Source organism: Buceros rhinoceros, unplaced genomic scaffold (assembly GCF_000710305.1).
Source record: "Buceros rhinoceros silvestris isolate BGI_N320 unplaced genomic scaffold, ASM71030v1 scaffold3390, whole genome shotgun sequence".
In the NCBI taxonomy this organism is placed as follows: Eukaryota; Metazoa; Chordata; class Aves; order Bucerotiformes; family Bucerotidae; genus Buceros; species Buceros rhinoceros.
The window spans coordinates 14,842-34,335 of NW_010389030.1; the positions used below are offsets into that span (position 1 = coordinate 14,842).

General features: G+C 37.6%; 1 protein-coding gene across 1 annotated transcript in view; it reads left to right on the forward strand.

The window, feature by feature from the left end:
• Positions 1–19,494, forward strand: part of ANO2 (anoctamin 2, calcium activated chloride channel) — a gene marked incomplete at its 5' end in the record, with an annotated part of 115,618 nt that overhangs the window by 12,627 nt on the left and 83,497 nt on the right. Inside the window, one exon of the mRNA XM_010132534.1 lies at positions 4,532–4,591. Within this exon, the coding sequence (XP_010130836.1) occupies positions 4,532–4,591 (60 nt within the window). The remainder of the gene's footprint in view (positions 1–4,531; positions 4,592–19,494) is intronic.

Below are 19,494 nucleotides of genomic sequence, written 5' to 3' on the forward strand. Positions count from 1 at the left end.
CGTTTAAAAATTAGAAAAAAAAAAAAAAAAAAAAAAAAAAAAAAAATTGTTAAGAATATTGCTTTGGAGAAGAGGTTCTATGCTTATATAGTGGCTAAAGTGATGGTCCTAGTCCATGACAATGGCTACTCAATATTACCATACGAAAACTAAAACCAATGAAAGTAACAGTGATATGCACAGACATTTTAAATTTCCTAGAGTCTGGGTAATATTTTTTAAAAGTTAGAGCAATAAGGTGGTAAGCTGGAAGTTGTTCCACTGACAAGCTGGGTGGTGTCCCTTTTTAATGGGCTAGTATCCAACTTTAGGGCTGGATTTCTTCTTTATGTTTGTCAGCTCATTTGTTTCAGCAATGACTTATCATGCAGTAGAATAAATAATTATAAGCAAAATTTTCAGTACTGTAGTTCAAGGGACATCTGGCTTCACACAATTTTGCTTACCACAGGAGTATTTAAATGGGTTGGATTTGAATTGAATAATGAACAAAATTAAATTACATTATATTCTGTTTACATTTACCCACAAAAAGCGATATAGCAGCATTTGGTTTTTTGGTCCTAGTTTAAGGACACTTAAAAATCTGAGGCCGTATTTCAAACTTTAGTTTTGTGGGTAATCCTCCAAAGCTCTGCTACTGTTCCTACTCAATGGAAGCAAGCAGAGGAATTCTATCTAGGTAGCTAGCTGGCAAATGTATTTCTGTGATATGGCTTAGGGTTTCTTTTCTTTAAAGTACTTCAGTTTTACGTTGCTTTGAATAACTTTGATAGCTGATTTCTTATGTACTTGTACAGTAGCTTTTGTCTTTTATCATCCTTAAACTTGTAATAATGTTAGATGACTTATTCAAGCTTTTGTTTTAATTTTACATAAATCAAATTTATTGTGCAAGTGATCTGGACTAAAAAGATTGTGAACATCTACCAGTGATACTTTCATATTTGTTCATATATAAAAGCACTTTTCCTGGAATGAACATCCCATTACTAGGACAGTCTAAACAGATCACTGGTGTGAACGACAATTTCTTCCTTAGACTTCTCCGCTTCCTAACCACTGTGTCATCAACATAAGATACAGAGGGTTTTAGTCATTGGTTTGTAATAATTAACCCTCTTGCAGCAGAGAACAGCTGGGCTCATAGTTTGGTTCGTTGCAAGTTTCCATCTTGATTTGGTGCTGCAGCTGGGTTCTTATTTGTGGAAACCTTCCTTTCTAGCAGTGTGCACTGCTTTACTGCTCTGCTTGTGTGTGGCTTATTTAGGATAAGGCTGTTCAATTAATTCAGATTATTTTTCTGACTTTTCTTAAAGTGTAAAAATGAAGCAGTAGTCTAGCTTATTTTTTGCTGATAACTCCTTTGGCTTGCTAACCTGGGATAGTTTCTAAAGCTCTCTTTTTTCTTAGCAATCCAGAAGTGTTTGTCATGCACACTTTGTAAAATTTTGTCACTTTCTTCCTAAATCAAAGTGAATGCAAGGAGATATTGGCTTACTTTATAAATTCTTATCAAACTGGATCATTACCTACACAGCCTTAATTTTCAACGAGTAGTGGATACACATGTTGTATGTTTGAGGCAAATCCTGGAGACCACTCTCCAGGAAAATTCCCAGTGATGTCAATATGAGTTTTGTCTCGGTAAGAATTTCATGATTTGGCTCTTCGTTTTCAGGATGGGAATTACTGTTTTCTACTCTGAGCACTCATTTGGCCTCAAAGTACCTTGGCTCACATGGTTTTCAATAAGCGTCTGACAGCTGTACTGGCAAAATTCCATCATCGTGGGGTTCATATTTATCCCTACATGGACATTTGGCCTTCTTCAAATCATCACAACTATTTCTAGCTTATTGTCCTAAGTGTAGAACTCTTCCCATTTTCAGACAGAGAATTGATTCTGAATCACACTATTTTCACAGCAGAGTAGAATTCCTTCATATTCATGTACATATGATCAGTATCAAGTATTTCTAAATTTGTATTATAAATAAACTTTTCATGTAATATACTCATGAAGAATAATACATATATTCATGCATTCCGGGAGGTGCTATGTTCTGTTCAGTCAAAGGTATGGTGTCTTGGCAGATTCTGTGAAGATAAATCAACCAATATTCCAGTCCAGTTGTAGTGTATGAAATGCAGTTAAAAGGACATTAAAATGTCTTACTAGGAAAACTAAACACAACTTGACCAGAGTTGAACAGAATATACACTCAAAGCAAAACTGTCGGTAGCAAAAAATTTAAGTTATAGTATGATGTTTTGTTTGGCGTTTTATTTTCTCACCCTGTTTCCTTTCAAGCCAATTTTCAAAAGTTTCTCTGACCTCTGGCAGCTGCCCTTGGTGTCCCAGAATGCTTTGCTTAGCAGAAAATATGAAAAAAAGAAAGGAAGCCAGTTCACTCTGCAGGTGCTTCCATCCTGTGATCAGATCTCCTCAGTTTCTTACAGCTTTATTTATCTCATTTCCCTACTTTCATCGAGCTGTCACCTCTCATGCAGCCATCCATGCCTGATGCCTTCATCCTTTTTTCACTGAAGTCTAAAGATGTTTCCTCCATCTGACTTCTCAACCTTATCTAAGGAATCATGATACGAATGAATGCAAATCAAAAAGCTAGTGAAAACTTAGAAAACATCAAGATACGTGCATTGACTACAGAACCCTTAAACACTTTGTGTCTTTCCTTTCCCTATTGTGCTCACCACCATTTTTGCTGCTAACCAACTTTAGTAATGTCAGATATTACCCATCCCTCATTATTTCTTGGAGTTTCACATACACTCCCAGCACTTTCTAATAACAACAGTAACCCTTGTGATAAAAAGTGATGTAATGATTCCTGAAGTTCATACATTGTGGTACTGAATTTTACATGAGGCATAAGGAATGTTAAAGAACTCTGTGATGCAAACAGTGTCGCACTTGCAATCTTAGAACGCATTGTATTAATTTAAATAGTACATGAAATTACAAGTGTAAAATAAGCTGTCATACTACCAGTTTCATTATATACATTTGGTATAGCATTGTAGTGCTAGAGACTCGGAGGCATACCATACTTGAGTTTTAGAGACAAAGGTTCCCTCAAGCCTCCCATGTTAGCATCAGACTCCCTGAGCAGACTCAGGGAGCAGTAGAATGCATTTACCATTTGTGGGACTACCTTTAGGGCAGACATATATATGACTTGTTCAAAGAGTCCAAAAAGATTCAGAAAAAATATTTTAAAGCAGTTATTTCAATGATAGTGTGCTCACATACCTGTCCAATGCATCAGGAAACCCTCCTGATTAGGATAAACAATACATTGCAAATCTCACTGTGTCTATATACCGGTGTGCTCTAATTTGGGAAAGAAAATATAATTTGCAAGCAAACCTTGAGAGGTTATTGATGGGGGAAACTGAGCCAGATCTGACAGTCCAAGAAAGGTGAGGCAGCCACAGCTCCATGCCCCCGTAGTGAGGCTAAGCATGCATTCCCAATAGACAAATATTCACAGAGCACACATATAAACCACATATGTGCATATATACATGGCCAGTCACACAGATTACAAATGGCAGGCACACAAACACAGAAAACACAGTGGCCTTGTCCTGCTCCACCCCCTGGCTGAGCAGGATGGAGGTCTGCTACTGAGAATAAATATATGCACGTATATACAATACAGATCTCCCCCAGCAGCTGAGGTCACTCAGTCTGCCCAGTAGTTGCTCCTGGTACCCAGTCACCCCCACCCCCAATTGTTGGCATCTGGAGTTACAAGCCCAGAATGCTACTGCCCTTTTCCAGTTGCTTATTCACACACACATCCTGATGCCCCAGAACAGGCTTGAACTCCCCTAGTCCACCAGCAGCCAATCCACCCAGGTCTTGACCTTGAAGACAGACATACACACACACACACACACACACACACACACACACACATATGCTCGAATGGGTTGCAGCCTTAGAGCCCCCCCAAAACCCTGGCATCTCTCTGACTATGACTGCCCTGGTCCTTCCAGTAGGCAGCTCCACCATGTTTGCACCCTTAGAGACTCTCACCCTTAGACACTTCTCTGGCTCCCAGGCACCTCACCTGCTTGCCAGCTGTTCCAGCTTGATCTTCCCTAGTGCTCACATACTCAGTCTCACACCTGCACTTGTTCCAGTTGCTGGTGGTCAGACTCCTATGTCAACCGGCGAACTACTTAAGTGTGGCTGGCCCTTTTTATCCCCCTCTCTAATTTTTCACAGTCATTCCTCCCCAAGTTACCTAGATCTCTTCCATTACCACCTTTGTTTTATCCCCTAAGCATCCCATAATAACTCCTGTGCAATCCCTAAATGCTCTTCCTCCATATGCCATAATATATCCCATTCCTCTAGGTAGTGATCCCTTTAGTCTGAAAGGTGCTCTGATGTTGAATCATCTTCATGGCTTGGATCATGAATAAGTGACCAGAACTTTTTTTTTCTCTTTAATAATTATAATCACACATTTGGTTGTTTTTCTCCTTTTTTCAGGAGCATCCAAGGCCAGAGTATGAAACAAAACTGCTGCAGAAAAAGCTGAAAAATAAAAGCGTCATAACAGACATTTCAAATGAAGTAAGATGCAATTTACTCTTTTTTGTTTATATCTTGTTTGTGTTTCATTATACTGCGATTATCTTTTTGTCTGTCTCTGATGAATACTTTACAAAAGGCACTTTTTGGTGCTCTTAATGAGCCTTCTAAGTTCCTTGCTGGTGGTCTGGTGTTATGCAGCCCCGCAGTGCCACTGAAAGGTTACGAGTTCATCACTTTGCTAGTTCTGCAAAGTAAAGCAGTTTGTGTAGGAATATGGTTGACAGGTGATTCAGGATCTAATCTGTAGAGTGATGAATGATTAGTAAAATAATCACCACAGTAATTCTTATAGCAATCACCTAGAATTGTAATCGTTTGTGGACAGTGAAGAAAACAGCTTTTATTACAATGATTTTATTTACATAGGTAACAATGACATCGGTAGTCATGTCACAGTTACACAGTTGTGAAGTTTTGACAGCATTTCCAGTATAAATTGAAAAAAACCAATGGTGTATCATTTTTAGATTGCAGTGTGTTTAGGCTTTCTATAGCTATTTCAAATCTAAGAACACTTTTTTTTCCCAGTCCCCTCTTGTAAAATGCTGTTTGAGGTCTATTTCCTAAGCACTTGTAAGTCCGCGTAGACTTTGTCAGTTAGGCTTGGTTAACCATTGCTTATTCCCTGCATGCCACATGCGCCAGCGAAGCCAAAGTATTCCAAAACCTTGTTCAGTTTCCAAGTAGAAGGAAACAGTTTAATTTGTTTAAACGTTGAGAACAAGCATCTAAAGCGGAGAATACTCCTGTTTTTGGGTTTGGTGCAAAAAATTTAGCCTTGCAGCTTGTGAAAGAATTTAACTATCCATTTCTTCTGCTGATCATCAAGACTGTGAAGTGTTTCCAGTGAACCTTTCCTCCCAGTGAGACTGTCTTTCCCCTTTCACCAAAGCCCACAGAAGACACCTGAAAGATTCTCAATTATTACTATGGGCTTTGGATCTTGCCCAGTATGAAAAGGGACTCTCACATGGCAGTGTGGGGAGGTCTTCCCTTAGACACTAAACAGTTCTGTAGGCCTTCCAAGTGAGGGATCAAAGACTGTAAAAAGAAGTATAAAGCAGCTGCTGATGTTCAGCTTTTTCTGACAAAATAAGTGAAATCTGAAAACACGTCAGCAATTGATGACGTAGACTGTTAGACTTTTGTAGTCATGAGACAGCATTAGATGATTATCTTGCTTAAACGAGACACAGTAATCACAACATTATAAATTAGAAATTAATTTAAGATAAAACAATGAAAAATGCTTAAGATCATGGACAGAAAAAGAGGAACACTGTAAAGATCCAGCACTATAAAAATGGGAAGAACTCCTTTCAGACATCAAGAAAAGAAAGTCTTTCCTGGAGTATTTTTTCTCTAATTAATTTTTCTGATGATGTGGATGAAAAAATTAGCACTCAAAGAGAAAATATTTGCTTCGAGGTTTTAGGGCATCTGTATGCAGACTTTCTCCACTGTCCTTATAGGAGACAAAATCCTATTTTGGAAATTGATGTCAGCATCTTGAACTGCAAAACTTCTGATTTTTAGTAATATTTAATTCTGATGTAATTTTGGAAAAAAAAAAAAGTTCATTGAGTCATTTAAGTATTTTCTGGAAAAGTTTCCCAGAGTCATCTCAATCTCTTTTCTAAACTTTGTTATAAATTAAAGTACTTTGACATTTGCCATCACAGTTACTCATAGGGAGCAAACAGTTACTCATACAGCAGAACATTTTATTTGGGTTGATTAAAGTGAATTTCTAATGAATGCTTGCATCCTTCGTCTGACTACGATCTCTCCCCAAATTACTGAAATATATTCCAAAATTCTGAGCAGTTTTCTGTCAATGAACATTTCACTTAATATTTAGGTTTTGATCACTTTTTTTGTTTCCCTCAAAATTATTTCTGGCAGACAGCACAGTAGTCTGGGTTTGAAAGAGCTGTTGCACAGTGTTTTGTTTTTCAGTGTCTTATGACATTACAAGGCTAAGAAATGTTTGAGACCTGCTGAAGAGGAAAAAGGCTGGTTCTTTAATTGAACTCTTCTGTTTAATATAATTGTTGAAATGTATCATCACATTTTGCTTTGGAAGATACTGAAAAGTTAGACAATGAAATTGATTAGTATGTAAGATTGCAATTGTTCTTCTGCCTAACTTTTAGAGGTTTTGATCTCTTCTCTTTCCTTCTTCAGCTGCTTGTATGTTACACTCGTCAAAAGAACACTAGCACAGGAGCTTTTGCATGGCAGGTTAATACTAAGGTACAGGTTTCTGTGAGGTCTTTGACTCAGTGCTTCTGTCTTGTTGGGTGGAAGCCAGGGTACGGGATTTTGTCATATTAATTACACAGATCTAGTGTCTGGACAGGCATCAAAGTAGAGGTCTCTCTATAGTTAAAGATTCAGTCCTAATTTCTTGGTTTTGTATGAACACACAGATGTCTGTGAGGTCTCAGTCTCATCATAACTTGGTGGACAGTCTCATGTCATGGCATAAGTCTCTGTGAAGTTCTCGCCTGAATATTTTTAGCTAACCAGTGTAATTTAAAGGCATATCTTTTGGGTGTAGCTGGTCAACAACTGCAGTGTGCTGTGTTGATATCAAAGGACAGGCTCTGGCACTGTTGACTAAAACTTCTCATTATTTATCTAATATGAAGTCAGAAGTCTCTATTTCAGCAGCTGTGGCTTGGGATAGAAATTATGCCAAAGCCACGGCTATTGTGAGAATACTGATTTAGAGCTTACTTAAAGGCCTATATTTCTATAAAATCACTGGCTTGTTTCCAGTATGTTAATTCCTCCGTTCTGGTGAGGATGTGAATAGTTTTATGGCAAGAAACTGAGCTTTTATGTGGAAAGCTCTGTGTACAGTGCAATTCTTTTCCTTGCCTTACTTCAGCAAGTAGTCCCTGTGAAGATAATTGGGTCATTTTTGCAACGAAGGTTTAGTTCTGGGCTGGTTTCGTGATTGCAGAGGAAAATCAACACCACTTACTCTCTTAAATGATAACTTGGGAATACCAGTTAAGAGGAAACCTGCTTCTACGTAAAGTTTTCCCTGTCTGCTGTTGAAGTCGTTAACTTTAATGAGTATGGAGGATGCTCAGCACCTGTCAGAGTCGGTAAACATATGAGTCATTCTACCCAGACAATAAACTCCAAATCAGCTTGATGAGACTAGCAACAGAAAGTATTACAGATCTAATGTATTACTTGCTCAATGGGGTCACAGAATACAGCTTTCATACAAGTAATACATAGGGTATTTATGCTACTGTAATAAGCAAAGAACAAAATTTGAGCCAACGCAGCCCTGTTGTGTGGTTCAGGCTGTTTTAATAAATATTTTATTGGTTATTTTGTGAGTGGGAAAGAAACTATGAGGGCTCAGAGGACTTCACAAAAGATTGGTGTGAAGTTACTCTTCAATAACACCCTGAGGTACCACTATTTCAGAAAAAAATTCATTAAAAGCTGAAAGATTTGAAACATTTACATAAAATGCCTCAGGTTAGGTAGCAAATGCAAAACCAGAAAGTCCTTACGAATTACGACATTCATTTAAAAAAGACAGGTTCTAAGGGACTGATTCTGGAAACCTGCAATGATCTGGCTCATAATCAGTAACACAATTTGATTCTTTGCAGTCACATAAATAAAGGCTTGCAATGTAGAGTTTATTGATTCATGTACATTAAAAGACTTCTTTGTCCTTGCAGCAGGGATGAAAGCTTATGTGTGCATGCATGAATGCATGTGTCTGATAATACACTCACGCAAATATGTCAGATTCAACTTTTGTAATAAAGCACTTTGTATTATATTTTTTGTTTTTCTTGTTTAATACACTACAAGGTTGAAGATGTGGATAGAAATATTAAACAAATAAATAGAATAAAGTTACTCTATCTGCAGAACGTTAACTAAAAAGGTGTTGGATATTTGTAATCTTCTGAAAAGTTGTTTCTCTCTCTGTGCAATAGTAATATTCTCAATGGAACTACATACAGGTCAGGAAACGAAAATTGGTCTTGTGCCTGAAAACATGCAGATGGGGCTAGATCCAACTCTCACCGGAGCTGATGGAAAGAAAGCCTTCCAGCCATTTATGGGAGAGATAGATCAAGCACTGACTCCTTTTCATTAAATGTCCAGCTGATCTGGCAACCATGATGCAACATCAGATATATATTCTTATCTTTCCTATTTGGCAGGAAAACAAATTACTCATTCTACATATTTCTCAAGGAAAATTTTCTTTATAGAAAAAAAGGGCTTGTCTCTTGGCTCACATTCTTACTTGGAGCAAACCCTGGGAATAAAAGAATCTGGCATTCTATCTTGCCTTTAATTCATTTTAAATATGAAAGTGGCAGAATAAGTTACTTAAATTGTTAATTCAGCTGGTAATTGAAACAAAAGACATGGCTTTTTTCCAAGCCATTGTTTCAGTTAACAGCTGAATTAAAGCAATCTGGTTTGAAGGGGAAGCTCTCTAGTGTAAGGATGACACAGGTAAATATAAAGTAAAATTGTACATTTCTGATGAATACTTTCTGTATTAAAAAAAAAAAATCAGCATTGCAAAACATGAACAAATAAATTCGTTCTGGTTGTTGGTTCCTCACCTAGTTTTTCATGAGCAAATCTCCCACAAGGCCTAAGAAACACTTCAGAGGTTGGAACATATCTCTTCATTAAGCAAGTTGTTAAGATTAACTGAAAGGAAAAAAATGCTCTTTTTTAATATATTTGAAGTAATTGTAGAAGAAACCAACATAATTGGACATAAGTACTCATTTGACATTCAGAACTGTAAAAGAACTGTGAATAAACCCCGAGTTCCTCAATCACTAATAGTGATAGAATAATTTTTTAACATTTATTGGACCTTATTATTAATGCGATGAAACCACCAATTTTGATTCAGTATAATTGGCCAGTGTCTTTCCAGCCTCTTTCATTGCATTGCTTTGGCAAATAACTTATTTTCCCAAGCATATGGGTTACCAAGAGGAATGTGTAATAACTGATCTTGGTTTTTTTTTTCTTTTCAACTTATTCCTTGCATCACTAACTTTCAAAAACAAAAAATGAAGAACGACTGAAAATGAATGAGAAGACATATGATGATGGTCTTAGAGGGTGACCTCATTCTTTTTATTTGGGCTAATTGAATCAAATAATATTTAAAGAGTAAATGCTAAAATTCTGATTATTTTCACGTTTATTTGAGGTCTAGGTTATAGCAGTTTTATACCAGAGTATTCATAAGCAGAATTTGTGTCTTCAAAATACAGTTGATGTCTTCTTCCAGTGTGTTCTTATTTAGATGTGTGGGTTCTTTGACTATAGGGTATATGGTGTGTATTCAAACCTCTCCCTGTTGTTGTTTTGGAATTTGGTTATCTTTTCATGGAGAGGTGTAAAAAGATCAGCTAAAAATATGCCACTTGTTCCCTGTGTCTGTGAAGATCTGAGGTGGAATTTCCTTGGATTTCTATCAAATAAATTAACCCAATATGTAGCCAGAGTTCTGTGCTCCAGCATTTAGAATTATATTCCAGTCAGCATTCAGGGGACAGTTCTGATGATCCTCCAGAGATGAAGAAAGAAAATGCTTAGAAATATACTACCACGGAACATTTGAAGCTGGAAAGGCCTCCAGAATTTTACCTAGACTGAGCTCTTGCCAAAGAGTGTCAGCTATGATATCAAACCAGGTTTCTTGCGGTATTATCCAGCAGGGTCCTGAAAACCCCCACGGATGGAGATGGTAAAACATTTCTGGACACTGTCTGACCATCCTCATGGTGTAAAATCTTCTCATTATATCCAGCCTGAACCTCTCTTGTTTCAACTTATGCCCACTGTTTCTTATCTTCCCAGTGTGCACCACTGTGAAAAGTTTGGCTCTGTCTTCTTGGTGACATCCTTAAATAAGCTGAGCAAGCCTTGTTCCTCAATCTATCTCCTTACAGGACAAGTGCTGCAGAGCTCTTTGCTAAACTCAAATAAGCTGAGAAACTGATTTTTTTCTACTGAAGGGGTCAAAACTGGAAACAATATTTTAGATGCAGGCTTATGAATGCTGAGAAGCAAAGGTAATCACTTCCCCGGATCCACTGGTTAAGCACTGGCTAATACAGCCCAGGGTGCTGCTGGCCTTTACTGTCAAGGCACACTCCTGGCCCAAGTTCACCTTGCTGTCTACAGACACCAAAGAGCCTTTTCAGTAGAGTCTGTACTACTGCAAAGATTTTTCAATTTCCAAGGCAAGTCTTTGCATCTGTCCTTATTGAATTTCATGAGGTTCATAAAGACCTCTTCCTTCAGCCTGTCTAGGTCTCTCTGGATGGTAGCCACGTACTTGAACATATTGACAGATCTCTCCCCACTCTGATGCCACCTGCAAACTTGATCAGCAAGTATTCCATCACCTCCTTCAGGTCCTTCCTTAAAGTTGTCAAACAGGGCAGTCGTAGTATAGACCCCAGCAGTACTCCAGCTGCTATAGGTCTCCAGATAGAGAGTGACTCATTAGCTAATACCCTCTGAGCCAAGGCAAGCGACATTGAGGAGTCTCCTCTTGACAGCAGAAAGCAATCAGAATGGTGCAGCATGATTCATGGTAAATCCCTAATGACTGTTCAGAAGCACCTACTTCTCCTTTATATTCTCAGAAATGGGTTTCAAAACCACTTTCCAGAAGACCAAACTGCAGCTGACTTTGTGATTATCCTTTGGTCCTTTCTTTGAAGATGGATACAAAATTGTTCTTTCTCCAGTTGTTAAGGCCTTCTCTGTTCTCAGCGTCCTTCTAGAGTTGGTAGAGATCAACCCTGCAATGACTTCACCATGCTCCTCCGGCTTCTCCTCCCCTTCTCCACAGCTACAAGCAAATGAAATCACTGCTTATCTTTTCTAAAGAAATAAACCACCATTGTTTTGCCTAGATATCAAAATGGTCTTTAACTAGGAATACTGCATGCTTTTTTTTCCAACTGTTGGAGGCCAAATAGTGAGAATCAGAGCCAGGATTTAAAGAAAAATGTATCTTATGCTCATGAGACTCCTTCTGCCGAAATAAAAATTAGTGGTCTCCTTCAGAAGAGAGTCTTGAACCTAGAAATAAGAGAAGGAAGGGCTGTTGTTTGTTGGTCTTATATACATCACTTATTAAGATTTTGTCTCAAGGAAGCATTTTTTCTAGGGCAGTACTATAGCTGGCATTATTTAATCATGTAACTAGGACTTAAGCATACAATAAAATTAACCACATGCCTCAGTGTCCTGACTACGGATACAATTAAGTGCTTTTTTGAATTGAGGCCTAAGCTGCTTGAATACTGCATGCTTTTTTTTCCAACTGTTGGAGGCCAAATAGTGAGAATCAGAGCCAGGATTTAAAGAAAAATGTATCTTATGCTCATGAGACTCCTTCTGCCGAAATAAAAATTAGTGGTCTCCTTCAGAAGAGAGTCTTGAACCTAGAAATAAGAGAAGGAAGGGCTGTTGTTTGTTGGTCTTATATACATCACTTATTAAGATTTTGTCTCAAGGAAGCATTTTTTCTAGGGCAGTACTATAGCTGGCATTATTTAATCATGTAACTAGGACTTAAGCATACAATAAAATTAACCACATGCCTCAGTGTCCTGACTACGGATACAATTAAGTGCTTTTTTGAATTGAGGCCTAAGCTGCTTAATGACAACATTAAAGATGGTGCAGGTCTTTTTCCTATTAAACTAGATGGAAGGACACATTCCTACAGGTTCTATTCATCAGTAGTTGAAATTTATGGGAGTTCTGCCTGAGTAATGAAGTATTAGTCCTTAAGTCTGCAGTTACTGCAGATGGCTTGCTATCACATTGTACCCAGTTGAAGACTTTAATAACAGGCTAGAGAGTTACTGCAAAGTCTCAGGTTAAAAAAATAGATCTCCAGAAGTCCTCTGGGTTTTAATTTAGTGCAGATACTTGAAGTGAAGAAAACAAAAAAGAGTAATTTCCCTTTCCTGTGTGCTGATGACAAACTCCTGTATCATGGAGTATATTTTTTACCTTCCTTCGAGTGTATTTATAAGGTAAATTTCTTAATCTCAAAGGTCAGAACAGAAGCCCAGATTTGGGACAAAAATTACACAGATTGGCTGTGGAAACAATAGTCAGTTAAGCTAATTGCCAAGAATTTTTTATTTTATGTATACTACAATCCTGTCTGCAATTTTAAAGAAATAAACTTCATTTACATTAAATTCCTTTGGGCATCCGTCCCATAAAGTCTGAAATTCCACATACTCCAAGCTTAAAGAGCTAAAGAGGTCAGTTTGAACTGCTCAACTTTCACAGCTATTACTATGCTTAATTGAAAGATCACTTGCTTTGTGATCATCTGGATTTCATGATTTACTTAATTTAGGGATAAGATGGCACTGCATTTGGAAGCTCCATGGTATTTCAAGTCAACTTTTTCTCCTATTGATATCAGCTGGGTGTTATATGACTGAAATTATTGAGAGTAGAATTTTAATTACAAATACATGATGTTTGATTCACTGCTACTTTCAGTCTCTATTCATGTAGTGAGAATGTAAAACTTGTTTGGATGCATGGACTAATGTAACAACTTCCAATGACATACTCCAACTCAAGCCTCAGAGATTGGTGCATAGCCAATGATATAAATGGATGGAATATTACCTTTTTAAACAGTGAAAGAAACCTGTACTGCATGTCCTATTCTGCTAAGGAGTCCACTGGAAAATGATGGAGTAGCATGTATGTGCCTTTAGCTATTCCTTTGTAGGTAATCATAAGTATTCAAAATTCAGCCTTCCACAAGGTTTTATTCTGTACTTAAAATTCCATGAAATAAACCCAGAAAATCAAAGGAGGTGGTTACAAAGCTTTTAAAATTGTCTGATGCCAGAGTGCAAGAACGGTTTTAAAGCTAACTGCTATCTTTGGGCAGATTGCCAAATTTAACTAAAATCTTACAATTAAAATCGGTCTCATGTTTAAAATGGCCACCTTACCGGCATGGCAGTCTGTGTGATCCACTCCCTTCCAGCTACTTTCCCTCCCAAACTACAGTGAAAATCATCTTGATGGGTTTAAAATGGGATGGTCCTTCAAATATCATTCTGGAACCTTCCCAAACCCATAGACACCCCTTGCCATCCTTTCTTGCATAACAGATTACAACAGCTTAGAGAAAGCATAGACAATTTAGCAGACCAAGTGCTAGACTCATGTTTGGCTTCCTTTGGACCTGATTTTCCTGTCTTGTGTTTGATTTTCTTGTTGAAATGAATTGCCTGGAAAATAAACCGGACCTCGTTCCTTGAGACAACTTAAGTACCATTTTGAAAGTGTTGATACTTGTCTTGTATGTTGCAAATAGATCTTTAAAAATTAACATAAAGTAGCATTTGAAAATATTTAATACCTCAATCAGATTGCTTTGTTTTACAAATGCTGGATCAAAAATACAACTTCATTTCTGCCATCCTGCTGATGCATTACAAAAGCCATACTTTAGTCAGGTGACTTTTTTATTTCCCTTCACCCCATCCACTCCACCCCCCGAATTCTAGGTCCACTCAGTGAATTCATTTCTTGCATCTGTTTCCTCCACTACTGTCACTCCCTCACTGCTTGCTTTCAGCTTTTCCTTCCTTCCTTCATACATATTTCCTGTTTTCTGTGCTCCTATAATAGCTTCTTCTAGTCTTATTCTCCTCCTTACCTGGATTGTTTTCTTCTACTCCATCTCCAAAAGTTAGTCTTTATTTCTCCATACTCATTTTGCATCTCGTAATTTAACATCAGTGCCTATATTTTCTGTTTGTCTATTTTTCCTTAGTAAGGACAGGCAGTGTAGCCAGGTAGAGTGAATATGCCAGTGAAGAACGAAGACATCCCACATTTACTTCGTGGAGCAATCACTGACTACCAGTTCTAAGGTCAGAGGCAGCTTGGTGAAACCTTGCACTTTAAACATGAAATGTGCAGGCTCGGTGGTCAGCTCTGATTAACTGAATGTTAAAGCAACCTAAAATCAAAAGTAGGGAATTTTCACAAGAGAGGGAAGATCAACAGGGTGATGTTAATTTTAAATCAACAGAAATGAATGAAAGCTCCTGAATGGCACGGGTTAGGCAGTCCTGTAACTGCTTTCATTTCTAATAGGATCTAGTCTGACTCCTCAGTAGCCTAGAGACTAGTTGTGTACAGAGGGGCCTTAGTATGTCCATTGCCTTGTCTGAAACTGAGGATGGTGATAATCGTAAAATAATACTAAAGTTCTCATAGAGGACTCTCTGTGAGCTCCCTAGAAGGTCTCAGTTAACTGACCTCTACTGGTTTCACAAGCAATTTTATCAAGGCCAATGATAAAACACCAAAAGCAAAACCAAATCAAACCAGAAACACTGAGGAAAAACTTACCCAGATTCTCTGATACATAACGCAGCATACTGTTTAAATTTCAGGTATAACATGTTCCCAAACACACTGTGTAAGTAAAGAGCCGTTTTCTACTTCGATTTATTGTGACACAAATGCTCATCATTAGTGTTATTTTGTTTGTTCTCCTTGTGTACGCAACTCATACTGGGTAGATCAACAAGGAGATTTTACCAGGCCTTTTGAGATATTGGATTTGGGACAATTATAAGGTACACTTGATTGCTAACGCAGAGAAACTGTGGGTTTATTAATTGTAAATTATTATTTAAAATAGCTTATTGTGTTTACTTAAGCTTGACTGATGGATATCTTTCAAACACTATGCAAAACATCATTCTTTATACGGAAAGAAACTTTTTCTCTTTTGACAAAACTGACACTAAATAACCAGAAAATTAAAATTAATTTTATCTTCTTGGGTATTATTTAAAGGGGAAAGATTATCAAATCCAGACAGGAAGAATGAATGTTCTCAATTTGCAGATAAAGCAAACACTTAAAACACTATCAGGGAACTCTTCTTTCTGTAGAACGCAATGATAGTATTGATTTTTTGTTTTGCTCTCCACTGGATCCACTCTCAATTAACTGATACATGAGAAGCAAAGTGCCCCATGTTTATGGAAGTATCCTTAGAAGTTTCTGAGTCCCTAGTGCCAGGCATTATGAAGCAAAATAGCAGAGCTCTAGAACACAAACTGGCTCAGATATGTTTATCAAAATGATCTGCTACTTTGGAAATAATACAGACACCAAATATTCAATAAAGGAAAAATAGTCCGTAAGGGAAGTTTTTCACTGCAATAACATAAATTTTGAAAAATTAAAGATGTCAGTATGCTGGATTGAAGAGCTTTGGTAGTTGAAGAAGCTTAACATTGCAAAGTTTTAAAAATTATTGTGAGTTTGCATCCAAAGCATGCATGAAAAAAAATATTAGAAAAGGACCCCAGACATAATTAGGATTAATCACCTCTAAAAAGACATCAGTTGTTAAAAGACAGCTCACAATGGTTAAGAAAGCATTTTTGTAGCTGTAATGTTGAAATAAAAAGTTGCAAAAAAGAATTCTGAATTAGGCCTTTAAAAAGAAAGTTAAAGAATTTGAATTGGTCCTTAAACATACTGATACCCCACCCTGATTAGCTGACACATCCATGTAGTAAAAATGAGATTCTAGTTGTGAAAGACAATACTTTGTCTCTGGTATGATGATGATTTTAACATGAGAGACAAGTGAAAGAAAACTAGTTGGAAAAAGGGAGTGGAAGTATATTACCTGTATAATCTGTATTTAAATTTGCTCCAGCACAGGCTAGGGGATGACTGAGTAGAAAACAGCTTTGCTAGAAAAAGATGTGGTTGCTCTGGCAAACAAGGTGGATATGAGCCAGAAACGTTCCCTTGCAGCAAAGGCCCATAGCCTCCTAGGATACAGTACAGAGTTTGCTGCCAGCAGTTTGAGAGAGGGCATCCTTCCTCTCTACTCAGTCTTGATAATACTCCATCTGGAGTAACGTTCCCAGTTCTTACCTTCCTTGTTCAAGAGAAACATGGGCATACAGGAGAGAGTCCAGTGAAGAGTCTCTAAGTTGAGAGAACTGGCAGAACACCTGGCATACTCTTGTATTAGCCTTTGAGAGGTTGAGAGCTGAGATTATTGACCCTCGAGAAGAGAAAGCTAGGGGGCAACTTATTAATGACCAAACCCCTGAATGGGAGGGATTAAAGGAGATGGAACCAGCCTCGTCTCAGGCGTCTCCAGTGGAAGGACAAAAGCACCAACTGCAATGCAGGAAGTTCCATTTAAACATAAGAAAAAGCTCTCATACTGTGTGTGGTTGAACACCGGAGAAAGGTGCCCAGATAGTTTATGTAGTCTCCATTCCTTGAGAAAATTAATGCCTAAATAGACAAAGGCCTGAGAAACCTGCTCTAACTGACCCTGCTTTAAGCAGGGTATTGGACTGAGATGATTTCCAGGAGTCCCGTCCAACTCCAGCTATTGTGCAATTCTGTGAAATGCAGAAAATAAATGATCCAAGCAAGTGCAGACAAATTGATTTGACCACAATAGGCACATTTTGGAAAAAAAAAACAAAAACAAAAAGAGTAATTTGAGCTTTACTAGAAGTATTTGAAAAATGGGACAAAATGTAACGTGGGTTTAGTAAAGGCAGATTAATAACCATGCCATCTAAACTGGTGTCTTTCTTTAGTGATATGATTCCCTAAGGAAGAGAAATGAAATATACTTCAGTAAACCCACATAGTGTTATGCCACAAGGGGAACATCAGATATTTAGTAGGTTATAAATCAACATATTTCACTGGAACTGACTGGGAAAATGGTTACTAGAACTTTCATTAAAAGGAAAGAAAATCTGATTTTAAAATGGTTAATTTGGAGATGCAACTACAGTGCCTTCCAGCCAGTGCTTCATGCCTCATTCTTCTCTACTGCCTTCATATAATGATTTTCCACTATCCTTTCATTTTCTTTCTTTTTTTTTTTTTATGAACCAAACATAGAGCACAGTGCGCTGTGAGTAAGGAGAGCAGATGTTTACCCCATCCAAGGAGAGAAAAGAACATCTCTCTGTATGTACCTGAAGAGGGAGGGTCCTGCTCTGTATGCCTTCCTACTCTTATTCTTGGTAAATGGCAAGGGATTCATTGCATGTCATCACTGCAGGCCTAGAGGAAATGATCTCACTGTTTTTAAAATTTTACAGGACTACCTGTGAAAGAGATGGGATTAGAACTCAAGCCATGCTCATTTGGTCTTCTCTAATTTATTTCTGTGATTGCTTTTTCCCTGTTTGTATTTCAGGTAGTGTACCATAGGGCTTTTCCCTCTTTATCATTGTTGTCCCTTCTGATCCTAATATTCCTTTTTTTCCCCCTCAATCTACTGTTCCATACAAACCTGCAGCTGAATGTATGGCATGACTTCTTTTTCATTCTGTGCTTCATCTTTCCATGTGTTTAAGTACATAGCTGTTGATTCATCCAAGGGAAATGAGATGAAGTATCAGACTATGCAGTGGAAAAGGTGTGATGCTGTACTGGTCTGTATGCACTTCAACACGTTTCCCCTATTTTTAAAGGGACTAAAGGTGTTACTGAATTGGGAATAGATTGCTCAAAGAAAGCTAACGTAGAGAATGTGGGAAACTGTAGGTGATTTGATCATTTTAAAGCTGTTTGAGGATCTAAAACTTTAGAATATATGTGAGTCCCATTCTTCACAGATTTTTTTTCCCAGTGGATATAAGAAATATATTTGTTCCTTGATTATTCCTACCCCAGGTTCGTTCAGTAACAGAAACAAGCACAACATGGATGGGTTTTGACACTCTGTTCCTCAGGATTTAGAAGCTTCCTGTATTCAAAAGCCAAGTTCTCATCTATCCCAGTATCCCAGTACAAAATTACTGTTGATGAAAAGTAAGCCCCTTTTCACCTAAGTGCCAAGACAGGGACTATCACAGACTTTTAAGACCACTTTTACTGATTAGTTTCTCCTTATGAAATGGAAAATCTTGAACAGATTCAGAGGGACAAAAACTGAATCAGAAAAATGAAGTCAAGCACAAATTTGACTACATTTTGTAATTGACTGTAGAAGAAAGAAAGTAGGCAGTTGCCATTTTGGCAAACTTCAAGAATAGCTAAGACTGAACAACTAGTAAAGTGTAGATTTAAGCACAGTTTTAAAATTACTTTTGGATTTTTATAAAAATAAAGGTGTATTTTCCTAGGTTTGTACTATGTGGTAAGAGATGGTCCAAATGGGTTTGCTTGGGAGCTGGACCATTACCAGCCTGGGCAATTAAGGTGCAGAGTTAAAAGCAAGGCTAAAATCTAAGGACAGAAAAGGTTATTATGAAAAAATAAAAGTATTCACAGGCTTTTCAGGAAAAGAGTAGTTATGAACAACCCTCAGAACTTAATTGTTATCCATTTAGGAAATACAAGGCCAAAAGCAATGTAGTCTGAACTGCTCAAACCCCGTACTTCTGTAAGTAGTAAAGAACTTTTCAGGAAAAGAGTAGTTATGAACAACCTTCAGAACTTAATTGTTATCCATTTAGGAAATCGAAGGCCAAAAGCAATGTAGTCTGAACTCCTCAAACCCCGTACTTCTGTAAGTAGTAAAGAGTGAATAAAACTTGCTATAGCATCCTCCCACCCCCAACTCCTGTGCCAGTTTTTTTGTAAGGAAGAAAAACAAAACCTCATAGATGGTGAGGCAGAGGGGAGTATTGTTCTCCAGAAAATTCTTGTTTGCTGTTTTTGTCACCATGTCATTGTTCATTGTCAACACAGCAGAACAATATGTATGTAATTTTGTCTTGACTAATAGTGCCAAAACTAACCTT